Source organism: Muntiacus reevesi, chromosome 2, assembly GCF_963930625.1.
Source record: "Muntiacus reevesi chromosome 2, mMunRee1.1, whole genome shotgun sequence".
In the NCBI taxonomy this organism is placed as follows: domain Eukaryota; kingdom Metazoa; phylum Chordata; class Mammalia; order Artiodactyla; family Cervidae; genus Muntiacus; species Muntiacus reevesi.
The window spans coordinates 249,222,053-249,241,487 of NC_089250.1; the positions used below are offsets into that span (position 1 = coordinate 249,222,053).

Sequence of the window (19,435 nt, forward strand, 5' to 3'; positions counted from 1 at the left end):
TGCATCTTTAACTCAATCAGAGTTTGCCAGATACCATCGAATTTTCATTGCTTCCAGAAGTATAGATGGAAGGAGTTGTCATTAACTGAGACACAGAACAGGATTGAGGGCAGATGTCAGAAGCTCAATTTTGTCAATGGACAAGAGGACCTGAGGTTCAAGGGTGAGATTCATACTGGACACAGCCATTTGGGATCATTCACAAAGAAATGGTAGGTGAAACCATGAGATGTGTTGAGATAACCAAGGGGAGACGTGCAAGGGCTAAGCGGGTGCAAGGCTAAGACGTGCAAGGGCTAAGGGCTAAGGACACACGGGTGGTTGAAGGTTCAGGAGCAGAGAAGAAGCCAATGAAGGAGGCTGAGAAAAAGCAGCCTGAGAGGCAGGAAGAGAATCAAGCAGGTGTGGTGTCCAGAGGAGAAAGCATTTAAAGGAAGAAAGAATCAACCATCCATTTTGTCTGAAGCTGCCAATAGGTCATCTAAGACAAGGATTGAGAATTCACTATTGGGTTTAGTACCATGAATGTCTGGTCTCCAGAAGTCTTGATAAGAATAGTTGCAGTATTGTATTCCTGTATGTTACCCATAACATTCCAGAAGTTTCCACTGCTGCTTTACATTTAAGATCGAAGTAAAAATGCCTGTTACAGACTAGCCTAGAGAAACAACTGGCCCCTTAAAATTTTTTTGGACTGGATATATCTCATAAAGTAGGCAAATGATTTGGTTTTGTTTTTGCTGAAATCTTGAAGCATAGAATTCATCTGTGGAAAATGTCAAAGTCAAGGTGATTTAGCTGTAGCTACATTTAATTCTCATACAAAGGACTTCCATTCTTAGAATAATATGATGCATTCATAACCACGTTTTAAGGCTAAACAGCTCTTCAGGAGAGGGAGTTAAGAGGAGAGATCAGATTCAAATAGATGAAAGAAGGTATAAATGATGTTGAATGGAATCGGAATCTCGTAGTGTTCTTTCTTTAAACTAGGGTATAATTGCTTTACCCCAGTTGTTGTATTAGTGTTGTATTAGTTTCTGCTGTACAGTGAACTGAACCAGCTTTATGTGTACATATATCCTCTCCCTCTTAGAACCCCTCCATCCCAGCACTTTGGCCATCTGCTGCAAAGAACTGGCTCATTAGAAAAGACCTTGATGCTGGGAAAGATTAAGGGCAGACGGAGAAGGGGACGACAGAGGATGGGATGGTTGGATGACATCACCAACTCAACAGACATGAGTTTGAGCAAGCTCCAGGAGCTGGTGATGGACAGGGAAGCCTGGCGTGGTGCGGGTACATTGGGTCGCAGAGTCGGACACGACTGGGCGACTGAACTGATCCCACCCATGTAGGTCATCGCAGAGCACTGAGCTGAACTCCCTGTATTGTATAGCAGGTTCCCACTAGCTATCTGTTGTACCTGTAGCAGTGCAACAATTCCAGTCTCCCAGCTCATCCCCTCCCCCCCACCCCATGTCCGCACATCTGTTCTGTATGCCCTCGTCTCTATTCCTGCCTTACAAATGAGTTCATCTGTACCATTTTTTCTAGATTCCATATATATGCATTAATATACAGTATTTGTTTTTCTCTTTTAGCCCTGCTTCACTCTATATGACAGCCTCTCGGTCCATCCATGGCTCTACAAATAGAATATTACTCAGCCAGAAAAAGGAATGGAATTGGGTCATTTTTATTTTTGGTTTTTAAATAAGATTTATTTATTTATTTTTGGCTGTACTGGGTCTTCATTGCTGCACACGGGCTGCACAAGAGTGAGCAGGGGCTATTCTTCATTGTGGGCCACCAGGGAAGCCCTGGTCATAGTGTTCTTACAGTAGCTGTTCTTGGGTGTGGTCCTAAGGCCCCTGGTGGCCGCTCATGACTTTTAGGGTTTTGCAAGGTTAAAGCTGTTCTCATGATAACTTTGCCTTCTTTCACTGTGACACATCGGCACTCATGGTGGGAAAGCAAAGGTCAGTGAACATGTTGGTGCCATAGTGTGAATCAGGGCAGTGTGACCGGCCCAGGCCACTGCCACTGTGTTCCTCGCCATGACCCACTCAGTAAAGAGGAAAGAAAAAGCCAGTTTCACTTGAAAATGTGCTCGATGAAGCAGTAAAATGACTAATATTCTGTGTGATGAGAATGGAAAATATGCCTAAAACACCTTTTCCTGTGTACCGGAGTATAATGGCTGTGTTGAGGAAAAGCACTTGTATGACTGAATTGAGAGCTGAATTATATAGTTGCTTTTCTCATGAAATACCATTTTTGCTTTGTAAAAAAATCAACAAACTAATGTTAATAGATTTGGGAGTTTGGCAGACATTTTCCTGAAGATGAATGAAGTGAGCCTGTCACTTCAAGGAAAACAACTGACAGTACTTGTTGCCAATGATAAAATATGAGTTTTAAGTGAAAATTAGAAATTTTGGAGCCCTTATTACATCTACCACAAAGAGCTTGACAGCTTCCCAGCACTCAAAAACTTGTCTGATGAGATCAGCGGTGAAATTCACAAATGGGATTTTTTTGGATAGAGTATGATGAAACATGTCAACATTTGGACTATCTACAGACCTCAGTGAACCAATATTTTCTAAATGACGATGTTATGCAATTATATATGAGTAAAAAGATCCATTCAGAAGGCAAGATAGACTTCTGCTTCTAGCCAAGATGGAGTGATGGGTGTACCTAATGGCTGATGTTGTCAATCAAGAATTATTTCATGTGCTCATTGGCCTGGTTCATGTGCACATGCAGGTGATCACAGGGTAGTCAATTGAATAACTGTGGGATCAGAAGACGTAGGTTGAATCCTGGCCTGTCGTTTCCTTGTCCAATAAGCACACTTATCGGTATATCTTCTTTAGAGAAATGTTTACTATAAAGCTTCTGTCCATTTATTTATTTTTGGCTGCACTGGGTCTTTGTTGTGAAATGGGCTTTCTCTGTCATGGGCTTTCTCTAATTGTGGCAGGCAGGTTTTTCTTGTGGACCACGGACTCTAGAGCTCACCAGCTCAGTAGTTGTGGCGTGTGGGCTCAGTTGCCCTGCAGCATGTGGGATCTTAGTTCCCCTACTTTTGTTTTTTTAATTGTTGAACTGTGACTTTATTTATAGAGATATTATTTTAGGCTCTCCCTCCTTAAGACTCGGATGTAGCAGTGCTGTGTCCTCAGCTCATCCAAGTCCTACCAGATTCAGGGCAAGCAGAGCAAGAGAGACGGACAGACATCACTCGGCTGGAAGCAGCATGACTGCTGATGGCCGCAGTTGCTTGGATGTTGCTATTTTCTTGCTTCTGTCTCTTTAAACTCAGATGTTAAGATTGAGCTCAGTTCCTCAGTCTCTTATCAGATGTCCTCTAATCTGCTGCTGTGTCTTTCAGTGTCCTGGTGATGACATGGCATCTGCCAGCTCCAGCCGGGCAGGGGTGGCCCTGCCTTTTGAGAAGTCTCAGCTTATCCTGAAAGGTGAGTGGCACAGTATGAAGTTTATCATTTAAGGCCCAGCCCCATCTGTGGGAAAGACGTGGAGTTTTACCACATCTTGGCTTATGAGCAAAACTATTCATTCTTACAGGGTTGTCATATTATAGCTGGAATCCTTAATTTTTTTAAGAATTAAATTAAAACATTTTTTTTGGCTGTACCACGCAGCATGTAGGGTCTTAGTTCTCTGACCAGGGATCGAATGTGCACCCCCTGCGTTGGAAGTGTGGAGTCTTAAGCACTGAATTACCATGGAAGTCCCCTAAAGTTGGACTTCTTGCAGAAGAAGGGAAAAAAGGAACTTTTCAGAAGAATTATACAAAATGGCAGTTCCTTCCCTCCCCAGGGCTCTTTTCTATCTACGCTCATCCCCTTGGTGAGCTCATCCAACCGTATCACTTTAAGATGTCACCAATAATAAGATTACTGCCACATTTGTACCTCCAGCCTGGCCTTGTTTCTGACCTCCAGGTTTGTATATCCAGTAGCCCTTTTGTCATCTCCACCAGAATGCTTAGTGAACATCCAAAATGTGACATGCCTGAAACTGACCTCCTGATTTCTTTTTTTTCCCTCAAAATCCTGTTTTCAGCAAATCTGCTTATGTCTATCCTCAAAACTGGGGCCATGTTCAGCCACTTCTCACCACCCCCACCGTCCCAACAGCTGGCATCATTTCTACCTTAGATTAAGGCAGAAGCCTCCCAACCTGGCTTTCTGCTTCTTCCCCTAGCCCCACTTCATTCTGTTGATCACACAACAACCCGTGATCTCCTTAAAATGGAAGCCAGCTCCTGTCACTCCTCTGCTCAAACATATTAAGGACTGTTTCCCTCGTTCAGTGTACAAGTTGAAGATCCCGCATAATACGACCCCTGCCACTCCTCATTTCCTATTCCACGTTTTACTCCGCTCTGACTAGACGCACAGGTCCATGTGGACCTCCCTGGCTATTCATGGCCCCTGCCAGGCACGCTCCCATCCCTAGGCCTTTGCACTTGCTATCCTCTCTGAGTGACAGAACCATTTTGGCCCAGTTATCTACCTGATCTACATCCTTTCTTTCTGCAGGTCTTTACCCCAAAGTCACCCTGTTCAACTAGGCCTTCCCTGACTCCCCCATCTGAAGACCCCCTACCTTGATTTCTTCATGTCTCTCCTCTTTTTGCTACTTTATCTTTTTCTTCTCAGCCCCTGGTAGTATTTAACATTCTACTTATATTTTATTTTTTTACAATTATTCATTTATTTGGCTGCACAGGGTCTTAGTTGTGCACTTGGGAGAAGGATTAGAGTGAACTGCCAGGGTTTTGAATTTGAGATTACATCTTGTACTGCCTTATCTAGTAATTAGCAGGACTAGGTCAAAACAGAAGCCTGCCCACGGAAACCTGCAATATCCTGAGGTCCCTCTTTGGGGCCATGTTATTCAGGAACACAACACACTGACTTCTAAACGTTTCTCTGTTGCCTTTCCCCAGTGTGTATTTTCTTACTAGTGTGGCGAGAACTAACTTGATAATATAGGTGCATCTCATCATATATGCACTTAACCTATAGGAACTTGGTAATACCGACCAGGAAAATGGTGGGGGAAAGAAAGAAGGATAAAAACAGCCACTTAAACCTTGTGGGTGGTTCTTCCTCCCATGTATTTCATGGATGGAGCCTCAGGTATAATTAGGGAACTGTGGCCTGCTGTTCCCTCTATCTGCCTTAGTTCTCTGTGCCTCTCCGTAGTGCAGTCCTAGAGATTTTTAAAAAATTTTATTGGAGTGTAGTTGATTTACAATGTTGTGTTGGTTTCATAAACCAACACATAAGCATAACAGTTATACATAAACATATATCTACTCTTTTTTTTTCTTTTAGAAAAACATATATCTCTCTTTAGTTGGAGACTAATTACAATATTGTGGTGGTTTTTGTCATACATCGACATGAATCAGCCATGAGTGTTCATGTGTCCCCCATCCTGAACCCCCCTCCCATCTCCCTTCCTACCCCATCCCTCTGGGTTGTCCCAGAGCACTGACTTTGAGTGCCCTGCTTCATGCATCGAACTCGCACTGGTCACCTATTTTACATATGGTAATATACGTGTTTCAATGCTGTTCTCTCAAATAATCTCACCCTCACCTTCTCTCACAGAGTTCAAAAGTCTGGTCTTTACATCTGTGTCTCTTTTGCTGTGTTGCATATAGGGTCGTTGTTACTGTCTTTCTAAATTCCATATATATGTGTTATTATGCTGTTTGGTGTTTCTCTTTCTGACTTACTTTGTATGATAGGCTCCAGTTTCATCCACCTCATTGGAACTGACTCAAATGCATTCTTTTTTTTATAGCTGAGTAATATTCCATTGTGTACATGTACCACAGCTTCCTTATCCATTCGTCTGCCGATGGACATCTAGGTTGCTTCCATGCCCTAGTTGTTGTAAACAGTGCTGCAGTGAACATTGTGGGATACACGTGTCTCTTTCAGTTCTGGTTTCCTCGGTGTGTATGCCCAGCAGTGGGTTTGCTGGGTCGTTTGGCAGTTCTATTTCCAATTTTTTAAGGAATCTCCACACTGTTCTCCATAGTGGCTGTACTAGTTTGCATTCTCATCAGCAGTGTAAGAGGGTTTCCTTTTCTCCATACCCTCTCCAGTACTTATTGTTTGTAGACTTTTTGATGGCAGCCATTCTGACCAGCATGAGATGGTGCCTCATTGTGATTTTGATTTGCATTTCTCTGATAATGAGTGATGTCAGCATCACTCATGTGTTTCTTAGCCATATGTATGTCTTCTTTGGAGAAATGTCTGTTTAGTTCTTTGGCCTACTTTTTGATTGGGTCATTTATTTTTCTGATATTGAGTTGCATGAACTGCTTATATATTTTGGAGATTAATTCTTTGTCAGTTGTTTCATTTGCTATTATTTTCTCCCATTCTGAAGGCTGCCTTTTCACCTTGCTTATAGTTTCCTTTGTTGTGCAAAAGCTTTTAAGTTTAATTAGGTCCCATTTGTTTGTTTTTGTTTTTATTTCCGTTACTCTGGAAGGTGGGTCGTAGAGGATCTTGCTATCATTTATGTCACAGAGTGTTCTGCCTATGTTTTCCTCTAAGAGTTTTATAGTTTCTGGTCTTACATTTAAATCTTTAATCTATTTTGAGTTTATTTTTGTGTATGGTGTTAGAAAGTGTTCTAGTTTCATTCTTTTACAGGTTGTTGACCAGTTTTCCCAGCATCATTTGTTAAAGGGATTGTCTTTTTGCCATTGTATTTTTTTGCCTCCTTTGTCAAAGGTATGGTGTCCATAGGGGCATGGATTTATCTCTGGGCTTTTTATTTTGTTCCATTGATCTATATGTCTGTGTTTGTGCTAGTACCATACTGTCTTGATGGCTGTAGCTTTGTAGTATGGTCTGAAGTCAGGCAGGTTGATTCCTCCAGTTCCATTCTTCCTTCTCAAGATTGCTTTGGCTATTTGAGGTTTTTTTGTATTTCCATACAAATTGTGAAATTATTTATTCTAGTTCTGTGAAAAATACCATTGGTAGCTTGATAGGGATTGTGTTCAGTCTGTAGATTGCTTTGGGTAGTATACACATTTTCACTATACTGATTCTTCCAATCCACGAACATGGTATATTTCTCCACGAACATGGTATATTTCTCCATCTATTTGTGTCATCTGATTTAAAAAATATGGAATGCCTCATGAATTTGCATGTCAGCCTTGTTCAGGGGCCACGCTAATCTTAGTATATGGGCTGCTAATGCGAGCACAATCCACTCTTTTTAAAGACTGTTTTCCTATATAGGTCATTACAGAGTGTATTGAGTAGTATTCCTTGTGCTATAAGTAGGTCCTTATTAGTTATCTCTTTTATATATAGTAGTATGTATATATGTCAATCCCAGTCTCCCAGTTTACCCTTCCCCTAGTCCTAGAGTTTTAAAATCTAATTTTAAAGACACCAAGACCCTCAAATGTAAGCCAACTATTTTATCTGATATTTAGCTGAAGGAACACCAGAAACAGCACAGCAAAGCAAAAATCTGGCTGTTTGGACTCTATTGAAGGATAATATGTCACCCTCTCTTCTGTTGCCTTCCTAAGAGCTCTTCAGGGATGTCGTTTTGGAAATATGTGATTTTTACCTTATTTGTTAACTTTAAAATTTAAATGCTATGTGAAGTTTTGACTCCATGTGTAAGAAACTGGCATTTTATATTTCCTCAAGTAGTGAATAAATAAACTGTAGATGAATGTGAGACCTTTATTTTGACTTATCTTTTAAGAACAAGAAACATTCAAAATACCATTTTAAACATTCAAAATTAATTAATTATAAATTATTGAAAGGAAATGTATCTTTACAGTGAAGTGACCTGGCAAACTGGGCCCACATTAACCACAGGATCAAAATTAGCATCCCCAATAAGGGGATTGCCTGGTGTATACAGTAAATCTACATCCTAACCTGCGTGGTTAAGGCTTCCCTGGTGGCTCAGAGGTTAAAGCGTTTGCCTGCAATGCAGGAGACCCAGGTTCGATCCCTGGGTCCCTGGGTCGGGAAGATCCCCTGGAGAAGGAAATGGCAACCCACTCCAGTATTCATGCCTGGAGAATCCCATGGAGGGAGGAGCCTGGTAGGCTACAGTCCATGGGGTCGCAAAGAGTTGGACATGACTGAGTGACTTCACTCACTTGGCTAATTCAGGATTCAGGAAATTCAGGAACCTGCATGGTTAGTATTCTTGACAAAAATGTTCAATGTGCATCTAACCATGAGGGAACAATCAGAAAAATGCAGGATTCAGTGTGTTCTATGAGACATCTGGTGGAAGTCTTTAAGAATCATTGTCATGGAAGAAGAAGGGAGTGCATTCTAGGTGTTAAAAGATTAAGGAGACAGCAACCGAAAATAATTTATGCATCTTGATTGGATCCTGCATTGGGGGAAAAACAGCTTTAAAAATATATTTAGAATAATTGGGGAGATTTGAATATGGAATGGATATCAAATGAAGGAGGGAGTGACTGTACATTTTTTTTTAAGTATGATAACAGTGGGGTAGAGGTGGGGTGGGAGAATGTCCTTATTGTTAGCAGTTGCTTTCTGAAAGTAATTTGGGCTGATCTGTCATGAAGTCTACAACTTACTTTCAAATAGTTTACCAAAAAAATTAAAATGTGTGGATATATATGTATATACGTACACATACAGACATAGATGTCTTACATCTGTATCTTGTGCTATCCAATAAGTTAGAAAGTGTAGCCACAAATAACTACTTACATTAAAATTCAAATTAATAAAATTTACAGCTCAAATCCTCAGTCTCACTAGCATAGTTTAAGTGCCTTGTAGCCATGTGTATATTGCAGCAGTGTATTGAACAGTGATGGAGTGGATATTTTCATTATTGTAGAGGTTCTCTGGGTAGCATTGGTGATAGTCACAGAGGGGGGGAAAAAGTGAATGTAGCAAAATGATAACAATTGGTGAAGAGTATGCTATTATTTTTCTTCAGTTTTTCTGTAAATTGGAAACTTCATGGTAAAAACAGTAACTACACTATGTGAAGGAGAAGGCAATGGCACCCCACTCCACTACTCTTGCCTGGAAAATCCCATGGATGGAGGAGCCTGGTAGGCTGAAGTCCATGGGTTTGCTAAGAGTCGGACATGACTGAGCGACTTCCCTTTCACTTTTCACTTTCATGCATTGCAGAAGGCAATGGCACCCCACTCCAGTACTCTTACCTGGAAAATCCCAGGGACCGGGGAGCCTGATGGGCTTCCGTCTGTGGGGTCGCACAGAGTCAGACACGACTGAAGCGACCTAGCAGCAGCAGCAGCAGCAGCAGCACACTATGTGATCTTAGCGTGCGTTGGGACTAGAAAAAAATCTTTCCTCTTCTCTTTTGCTATAATGGACATCGATAAGATAATTGGCAAAATTTGAATAGTGTCTGTACCTTAGATAATAGTACCTTAGATAATAGATAATAGTACAATGTTGATAATTGTACTATGGTTCTGTTAGAAAATGTCATAGTTATTAGAAAAGACAGCCTGAAATATTTAGGACTAAAGGGGCATAGTGTCTACAACTCACTCTTCAGTTCAGTTCAGTTCAGTCGCTCAGTCGAGTCCGACTCTTTGCAACCCCATGAATCACAACACGCCAGGCCTCCCATCACCAACTCCCGGAGTTTACTCAAACCCATGTCCATTGGGTCGGTGATGCCATCCAACCATCTCATCATCTGTCGTCCCCTTCTCCTCCTGCCCCCAATCCGTCGCAGCATCAGGGTCTTTTCCAATGAGTCAGCTCTTTGCATGAGGTGGCCAAAGTACTGGAGTTTCAGCTTCAGCATCAGTCCTTCCAATGAACACCCAGGATTGATCTCCTTTAGGATAGACTGGTTGTTTTAATTAAAAATGAGTATGTGTATGAGAGAAAATCAAGGGAGAAAAAGAGAATGATAAACCAGATACAGTGAAAAGTTAATATTTGGTGATTCTGGGTGAAGGGTTTATAAGAATTCTTTGTGTTAGTCTCACAACTTTTCTAAACGTCTGAAATTATATATATATATGTGTATATACACACATTTTATATATATATGTGTGTGTGTGTGTGTGTGTGTGTGTGTATATACATTTTTAAGTAAATACTAAAATACAAGGACCAGAACTTCTCTGGTGGTCTGGTGGCTAAGACTCCGTGTTCCCAGTGCCGGGAGCCTGGGTTCCATCTCTGATCAGGGAACTAGATCCCACGTGCCGCAACTAAGACCTAGTGCAGCCAAATAAATAAATATTTAAACAAACAAAAAACAAGGGCCAAAAGGAAGCATGATGGCAGAGTTCACAGAACTGGCCCGGGAGCTGGGAGACTTGGTTCAAGGTTGAGCACTGCTCTGACTAGCTCTCTGATTTTGGATACATTGTCTTACCTCTCTGGATCTTAGTTGGCCCAGCTGTTAAATAAAAGGCTTAAACTTGTTGATTTCAAAGAAACTGTCTTGCTCTAAATGGTAGGACTCTGCAAGTAGTCCCTGTTTTCTTTTTAGATTTAAGGGTCTGCATGCAGAGCTACTCTCATCCCGCTAGGTGGCCTCAGTTAACCTCGATCTCTGTATAGTAGTCTCATGTTCCCACTCTGGGCCACATTTCCCAGTACTACAACCTTTTTTCCTAGGACCATCCATTGTTGCTTCTGAAACTCCACCACAGCTTTGTTGCTGTTGTTCCTTGACTTCTATCTCCTATTTTCTGGGGCCTGGAGAAGACAAGGATTTCTAGGAGAGAATCAGAGGTGGCTTTGCCCTGTCCTGGGTTGTGGACCCTTAAAGGATTGTCACCCCTCAGAAGGATCTGGGAGGGAGAAGGATGCTAACTTTTGGTGGGAGCTCAGGCTCAGGCAGTCTTGTCATCACTGGTGAGGATCGTCAGTTATATCTTCTTATTTGGGGCATAGGGTAGAAGCCAGGTAGATGGGTTTTGTCATAGTGACCTGCAGTTTCCACTGTGACTGATACATAGTATAAAAGGAGCTTGTCTAGCATCCAGCCCTGGGCATATGCTTACTTAGGTGGTACTGAGTCCCTGGCTAGCCAGTACCACGTGAGCATCAGAAATGCTGCCACACGAGGAAATGAACAGAAGAGGAGATGCAGATGGTTAACAAGTACATGGGAAAAATATCAGTCTGGCTGGTGACTGAAGAAGCAAATGAGAACAAATAAGCAAAGTCCGGTCATGACGTACGGCATGGTGTGGAGTCAGGCAGCCAGAGGCACATCCTGGCTCGAAGCTCCTGGATGTGTAGCCTAGGGAAGTGACCTAGCTTCCCCAAGCCTGTTTCCTCGTGGATGAAATGGAGTGATGATGTTATTTCCTGCCTCACTGTAAGGATTCGGTGAGATAATGTGTGCACAGCAAAGTATCTGTAATAAGTGCTCATTAACTCTTAGCTGTTATCTTTATGCTATTTTTTTTGATTTGCGAAGAGTGGAAAAAAAAAACAGTGCTCAGTGCTATGCAGTGTTTGGTGAAATAGATATGTTCCTATAGTACTGATGGGTGTCTACGTGGGTTTAGAAAGGAATTGAGTGGTTTTAAGAACTTTAAAAAAGTGTTTGTATCCTTTGGAAGAATACTCAGAAATGCATGCAGATACTTTATACATTTGTGGTCGTTTTCCCTGAGCCAAAAGTTGGAGGCAATTTATTCAGAAATGGAAGAATAGTTCACTAATGGCATATCCTTATAAACGGCTTAGGTTGTAGCTTTTGAAATGAATTTTGGGGGGAGAGGAGTTTTTAAGGAATTAGGGACATAGGAGATGAAAGTCCAGAAAAAGTCTGTATTTACCAGATATCAGAAAAAGTCTGATATCACTTAATGTTAATCATCCCAGTGTTTTCAGGTTAGGAGTGATTTTTTTTCCTTATCTTCTTTGCTTGTGCTATATATATTTTTATATCCTCACATTTTAAAAAAGTCTTTTTAGAATGAAGAAAAAGCAAAATTTCTTTTTTTAAAGGAAACAACAAAAAAGAGGGAGAACATGTGCCACAGGGGGGCAGTTGGGAGCCCTCTGACTCATCCTTGACTTTTTCTGTCTTTCCCGGCCAGTGGTGTCAGCAAAGCCCAAGGTGCATAGTCGTCAACCTCGAATTAACTCGTTTGTGGAAGTGGCTGTGGATGGACTCCCCAGTGAGACCAAGAAGACTGGAAAGCGAATTGGGAGCTCCGAGCTTCTGTGGAACGAGATCATCATTTTGTAAGAGAAAACCCCTTCCCTCCGAATGCAGCTCCTCCGGGGGAGGGCAAGATGGGGGTTGTGGGAGATCCAGGTTTTGTGAATCAGCCTCTAGTCCTCTTCCTTGGGTACCCAAGGCACCTTCTCTTCAGGTGTTTTTACATCGTCGAGCTCACAGAGCATTCATTGTTTGCTAGATGGTTACAGGGTCAGCTTGGGTGGGGGTGGGGTGGGGAAGGGTATCTGTGACTGTCTTCCTCTTTGGGGTCCCCTCCTCATCTCCAAGATGACAGCAGTATAATTTCTCTGCCTTCTTCTAAGTTACAGGAATGACTGGTCTGCTTGGATGTGATGAATCAAGTATTTGTTTTTCAGGAATGTCACAGCCCAGAGTCATTTAGACCTGAAGGTCTGGAGCTGCCACACCTTGAGAAATGAACTGCTAGGCACCGCCTCCGTCAACCTCTCCAATGTCCTGAAGAACAATGGGGGCAAAAGTATGTATGATACAGGGTTGGCTGAGGTGATTCACTTGTGGGTGTGGGGAGGGGATATGAAGGCAGGGATCTTTCTCACATGGCAGATAAACATGGTTGGTACCGTTTCCTCCCGGACCAGGGGCTGCAGTGACTCTGCTCCCTAGAACTCCCTGGAGTTCTAGGAAAGCTGAGGGCTACCCTTTGCCTCTGCTGTGGGACTCAGTCCCCTTGGTCCAGGGCCCTTCGTGGTGGGATGCAGTGACGTGTCCCTCTTGATCTTTCCTCAGGGATGTCTGTACTCTCCATCTGCCCCTGCCCCTCTTTTCCTAATGTGTGATGTGTAGAATCAGACTGTTGAATGCCTCCAGCCTAAATCATTATTTTCCCAGTCTGATCCCTCAAACAGAGCAAAGGAGCTCCAGGCGTGTGTGTGTGTCTGTGTGTGTGTGCATGTGTGCCTGCAAGGGATGGTGTTACAAATGGTGCCCTGTGCAGGCATTTGATAAACATTTCCTGGATATTGGAATGTGATGGAAGCTCCATCATGACTATTCAATGTGTCTCTGCCACACAGAGATCTAAATCCTAACGTCTGTTTATTGCTGTTTGTGGTCAGTGGAGTAGCTCATGGTTGTGGCATCTGGACCCTCCCTCATAAAGCCTCTATTCAGAGCAGCACCAGATGTGGTGAGGGAATGCCACAGAAAGAAAGGCTCCTTCTTCTCTTGATGTCTGCTGTCTAGCAAATGTTTTCTGAACATGGATGTAGCTTGAGAGAGAGGTCGGGGTGGGGAGCGTGGAGATTCAAGGGTCTCCCCTTCTTGAGCCTGTCCTTTCTGATGGGCCTCTTGAGAGCTGTGCGAGGCTGCCCCAGTCCCTCCTTTTCTGCTGGGCACACAGTGACGTGGTGCGTCCACTCTGGGTCCGGGCAGCGTCTAGGATCAGGGCCTGCCTCTGTTCTAATTCGACAGGGAACCACCCCTGCTCTGTCTTCTGAGTTGGTCTTTATTTTCCCACACGCTAGTCTACCTTTTATAGTTTGATTCTCAAGGGTAATTATGTTTACTGTGTCATTTGGAAATGTACTTCTGGGCGTTCTCCCATTAGGATCCTCAGCCGACATGCGTGTGTTTTTTCTCTCCTTTTTCTTGTGTCCAGTCGGCGTCCTTTTGCTTTCAATGGCAAAGGTAACTGTAGAAAAATTGGGACTTACACAAAAGCACAGACACACAAAGAAAATAAATTCTACTGGAAGCACAGTGCCTAGTGATAATTATTGTTAATAATTTTTGATATATACCATTGTGAGGTGTTTTTTTCCCCCATGTATACAGTGTCTTAATATTTAAGATGTCAGTGAAACAAAATTGAGATCATACATGATCATATTATTTTGCAACATGCCTTTTTTTATCTTCAGAATTTATTAATATAAAGACTTCCTTGATGATTCAGTGCTTAAGACTCTCTGCTTCCACTGTAGGGAAGTCTTAAGTAGGAGGCATGGGTTCAATCCCTGGCCGGGGAACTAAGATCCTCATGCTGAATGGTATGGCCATAAAAAAAAAAAGTTAGAATGTGTTAATATATCTTTATTTTAATTGTGATAGAAAACACATAACATAAAACTCACCTTCTTAACAATTTAAAATGTCGAGTTGAGTGTCATTAACTTCATTCACATGATTCTGTAGCCATCATCTCCATCCATCTCCAGAGCTTTTTCATCTTACCAGACTCGAGCTCTGTACCCATTAAACAGCAACTTCCTCGATTCCGTCAACCTCCACCATTCTACTCTCTGTCTCTTTGAATCTAGACATTGCCTATAAGTAGAATCATGCCCTTTTGTGTCTTTCTTCTTTCACTCAGCATGTCCTTAAGGCTCATTCACGTGGCATGTATCAGAATCACTTTTTCTCTCTTTTTTTAAAATTTCTTTTAATTATGTTGGTCAAGCTGTGTGGCTTTCAGGGTCTTAGCTCCCCAACCAGGCATTGAACCCGTGCCCTCAGCAAGGAAAGCGCAGAGTCCTAACCACTGGACCATCATGTATTTCCCTGGAATCACCTGTTTAATGTTGAATAATATTCCATTGTATGGATACACCACATTTTGTTGATCCATCCATCCGTTAAAGGACACTTGAATCACTACTTTTTTTCCTGTAGTGAACAGTGCTGTTGTGAACATGGGTATGCAAATATCTCTTCAAGTCCATGCTTTCAGTTCTTTTGGAAATATATTCAGAAGTAGAATAGCGGGATCATGTGGTAATTCTCTTAATTTTTTGAGAAACTACCATACTGTTTTCTGTCACTGCTGTACTATAAAATATATCAACATAACTTTAATTGTTCTTCAAAAGTCAATTTTTTTTTTCAAAAGTCAATTTTTGATGTCTGTCTGGTAGTCGTCTGTCAGATGACTATGTGAAAATTTAAGGTTGAACACTTGAGTAATTTTCAGTGGTCACAGATAATTTTCACAGTCACAGATAATGCCGTGATGGTACTCTTACAAGTTTACAGAGTTTTGTACCGGTTGTTGAAAATTTGTGTTAAATTACTGAACACTGACTTGCTGGGTTTAAACATTTTTCAAGGCTTTGGACACATATTGCAAGAATACTCTCCAGAGAAGTTCTCCCAGTTTATCCTGCCATCAGTTGTTGCCGACATGGCTGCTTTCTGTTGTACTTTGGCATTTCTTGGATTTGTTTGTAAGAAGAAAAAATATGTGTGTGTGTGTGTGTGTGTGCATTTGATAATTAACATTATGCCAGATTTGCTTCATCTATTTATTTTTGGTTGCAGTATTTTTTTATTTATTTTATTATTATTACTTAAAAGTAATTTTATTTATTATTTATTTTATTTTTGGCTGTGCTCGGTCTTCGTTGCTGTGCAGGGGGCTCTAGTTGTGATGAGCAGTGGCTACTCTCTAGTTGCAGTGTGCGGGCTTCTCACGGCAGAGGCTTCTCTTGTGGCTTCAGTCGTTGTGGAACTCGGGTTTAGTTGCTCCTTGGCACGTGGGATCTTCCTGGACCAGGGATTGAACTGATGTCCCCTCCATTACAAGGTGGAATCTTAAACACTGGACCACCAAATTAGCCTTGGCTTCAGTATTTTAAAGTAAATTACAGATGTTTCAGGCTCTTATCCTAGATTCTCCAACATGCATCTCATTAAAAAAGGACTTTTTTTTTTTAAACATAATTACTTTTTTTCTTTTTACAAAAGTACCGTTGTCACATCTGGCAATATTTACATAAATTCCTCATTATCAACTAATACCCAGTTCATATTTGATTTCACCGTTTATCTCAAGGTGTTGTTTTATAGTTGGTTTCCCTGAACCCGGATTTGGGCAAGGTCCCCTCACTCATTTTGACTGTTATGTTTTCGAAGTCCCTCTACCGCCACTCCACTTTTTTTTAAGGCTGTGAGTTACTCCAGGAGACAGAATGTTTTTCAAAAGTGTGTTTGTTGCCTTATTAATGTCCTTTGCTCATTTTTGTACTGAAATTTACTTATACTGCATTTATTTTATTTATACTGCATTTTAAATTTATTTATACTGGAACCCTCCTTCCTCTCCCCTCCAGCCAGGGGTGCTGTGCAGGGAGTGTCGGCCAGGTTTGGCGCACTGTCCCAGGCCCCAGGCTAAGGTGGCCAGGGGAAATGAGGCTTAGGGATTTCTAAGCAAACGGTACCACTGGTGGTCTCCAGCGCCTGCGGAGGTTATCAACATGTTGCCATTTTATTACATGAAGCAAGGCTGAATACATACATTCATGAGTAGGCCAGATATTCACTTCCATACTGATCAAGGGACGTCAGGTGCTGCTGAAGTAAGAATGACTCCTGCCAAAGTTCCCTCTGAGTGGAGGAGAGGGTGTCCTTTATACCAAACCACAAATTTCAATTTTAGGAATCTACCCAGAAGAAATAATGGGATGGATGTGAAGATACAGTCAAAAGAATGCTCATTGATGAGTTCTTTGCTACTAGCGCCATCTGGGAAGCCCTGAGTAACATCATACATATTTTTAAATTATGTACATTAAAATACACACAATGAAAGAGAGGAGGAAAGAAGAGAGAGAGAGAAGAGAGAATTTACATTTTGAAGGCCTACAAGAGGATTAAACTTTTCCTGTAAAGACCAGTTAGTAAATAGTTTTGGCTTTGTGGGCTATAAGATCTTAGTTGCAACTATTCAACTCTGTATAAGGAAAGTAGCCTAGGGACTTTCCCTGGTGGTCCAGTGGCTAAGACTCCACGCTCCTAATGCAGGGGGCCTGGGTTCCATCTCTTGTCAGAGAATTAGATCCCACATGCCACAACCAAGAGTTGGCACTCCACCACTCAAAATCCTGCATGGTGCAACAAAGACTCAAGATCCCCAGTGCTGCAGCTAAGACCCAGCACTTCGCTGCACCCAGGCAAGGAGTTGGATTTGGCTGATGGGCTGCGGTTTGCCATACTCTGGTCCAGAAGATTCTTCTTCAAGAACACAAACCAAAAAGTTGACTCATGTAGCAGACATTTTTTTTTTTCAGTTTATTCTTTTATTTTTAAAAAAATGTGGAACACTTCATGAATTTGCGTGTCATCCTTGCTCAGGGGGCCATGCTAATCTCTGTATCATTTCAATTTTAGTATATGTGCTGCTTAAGCAGCATGAAGACATATAATTTTAAGCTGGGCATCTTGGACCCTTCTCAACCAAGTGATAAACTCCTCCAGGATAAGAATCATGACATATAGTTCTTTTTATTCTCCTTTAGCATTCAATAAGGTTCTGAGCATGTAGTTGCTATCTGACTAATAATTGTTTATCATTTAATGGAAAAAAAAATAAATTTATTTATACTGCATTTTTCTGTCTTGATTTTGAAAGAGCTCTTTATATATTAAGGCAGTTATTCTTTGTCTTATAATTTTTGTTTTCCAAGTTTATCATTTGCATTTTAATTTTGCAATCTTTTTTTAAAAAATTTTTTCCATACAGATGTTTTAAACATTTTGTAGTCAAATCTGTCACCTTTTATGTTTTCAGCCTTTCTTTTATGTTTTGAAAGTCTTTCCCTTATTCTGAGAACAGGTAAATGATTACCTCTATTTTCCTCTAGTTTACTGTGATTTTGTTTTTTTAACTTAATTCTCCATCCAGATGAATTTATTTTTGTGTTCACTGTGAGTAGGGACATAATTTATTTTTTATTCTATTTTTTAAAAAACTGTAATGTAACTGCTTTACAATGTTGTGTTAATTTCTGCTGTACAACAACATGAATCAGCCATTTGTATACATATATCCCCTCCCTCTTGATAAGGATCTAATTTAATTTTTCCAAATATTTAACTAATTACTTTAGCACTGTTTATTGAATCTATATCCCCAGTGACTTGAGTTGCTACCTTAAGCATATATTAAAAACATATGTATATCTGGGCCTGTGTGGGGACTTTATGTTTCATTTGTTGTTTAGTTTCTAAAATATCTATTTATGTATTTGCTCTGATCTTAGTGGCAGTGCATGGAATCTTTTAGTTTCGGCACGTGGGATCTAGTTCCCTGACCAGAGATCAAACCCGACTCCCCTGCATTGGGAGCTTGGAGTCTTAGCCACTGGACCACCAGGGAAGTCCTTGTTTGTTTTTTTTAATTGGCCTTTTTAAATCACTTTGTCTTAGCTATTATAACTGACAGTTCAAGTTTCTCTTCTTTTCAAAATCTTCCTGCCTTTTTTCTTTGCATGGATGATACCATCACATGAACTTTATTTTATTGGGTTCTCCCCTCTTTCTATTCTCCTACCCCAAATCCCTTGAGATTTTGTTGGAATCCTGTCATATGTAAAGTTTCCTTTATGGAGAATTTTAATACTGATTCTTCCTATGTAGGAACATGGAATGTCTTTAAATTCACTCAAATCATCTTGATGTTATCTTCAGATAGATTCTTTTAATTTTTAAAGAAGCTTTGATACTATTTTCAGTGGGATCATTTCCTACTGTGTCTTTTGACTTAATGTTTATTTTTGCTATGTGACTATCAGTGTCTGTATTTTTTATAGTCAGTAAGTTGCTGACTTCTTAGTATAGACTTTCAACAGTTTCTTTTGGATTTTTTTTGGTAGACTTTTTTTTTTTTTTTAATGTGGGCCATTTTTAAAGTCTTCATTGAATTTGTTACAATATTGCTTCTGTTTTTCTGTGTTTTGTTTTTTTTGGCCATGAAGCATAGGGTATCTTAATTCCCTGACCAGGGATCAACCCACACCCACTGCGTTGGAAGGCAAAGTCTTAACCACTGGGCCATGAGGGAAGTCCTTTGGTAGATGTTTATATGGTTTCTAAGATCGATAATTTTGCTCCTCCTAGGAGTTAATTATACTTCTTTTTCTTGTCAATTGCTTTGCATACAACTTCCTGCTTTAGTGGCCATGGAATAGGTATCCTTTCCTGTTTAATAACCAAGCTCATAGTGACTTCTTCAGGTATGAGGTTGAGGATTAGTTGGTAACCTGTCTTCTTGGTTTATTAATCATTGTTGTCTTTAAACAAAAATATCTAGATGGGGTTTGCAAATAGTTTTTAGCAAATAGTTTTTAAGTGGCCATTGGGATAATTACATGATTTTTCTCCTTTCGATGTATTATATTAATTT

At 40.9% G+C, this 19,435-nt stretch overlaps 1 protein-coding gene and 2 pseudogenes across 3 annotated transcripts in view; 1 reads left to right on the forward strand and 2 right to left on the reverse strand.

Annotated features, from left to right (window-relative positions):
- Nucleotides 1-19,435, forward strand: part of WWP2 (WW domain containing E3 ubiquitin protein ligase 2) — a 144,819-nt gene that overhangs the window by 11,454 nt on the left and 113,930 nt on the right. For all 3 annotated transcript variants that reach the window (XM_065925664.1, XM_065925666.1, XM_065925665.1), the window contains exons 2-4: nucleotides 3,404-3,488; nucleotides 12,152-12,299; nucleotides 12,654-12,775. In XM_065925664.1, coding sequence (XP_065781736.1) covers nucleotides 3,419-3,488; nucleotides 12,152-12,299; nucleotides 12,654-12,775 — 340 coding nt within the window. In that variant the 5' untranslated portion in view covers nucleotides 3,404-3,418. The remainder of the gene's footprint in view (nucleotides 1-3,403; nucleotides 3,489-12,151; nucleotides 12,300-12,653; nucleotides 12,776-19,435) is intronic.
- On the reverse strand, nucleotides 7,198-7,259 carry LOC136162184 (U6 spliceosomal RNA; annotated as a pseudogene).
- On the reverse strand, nucleotides 17,341-17,441 carry LOC136162118 (U6 spliceosomal RNA; annotated as a pseudogene).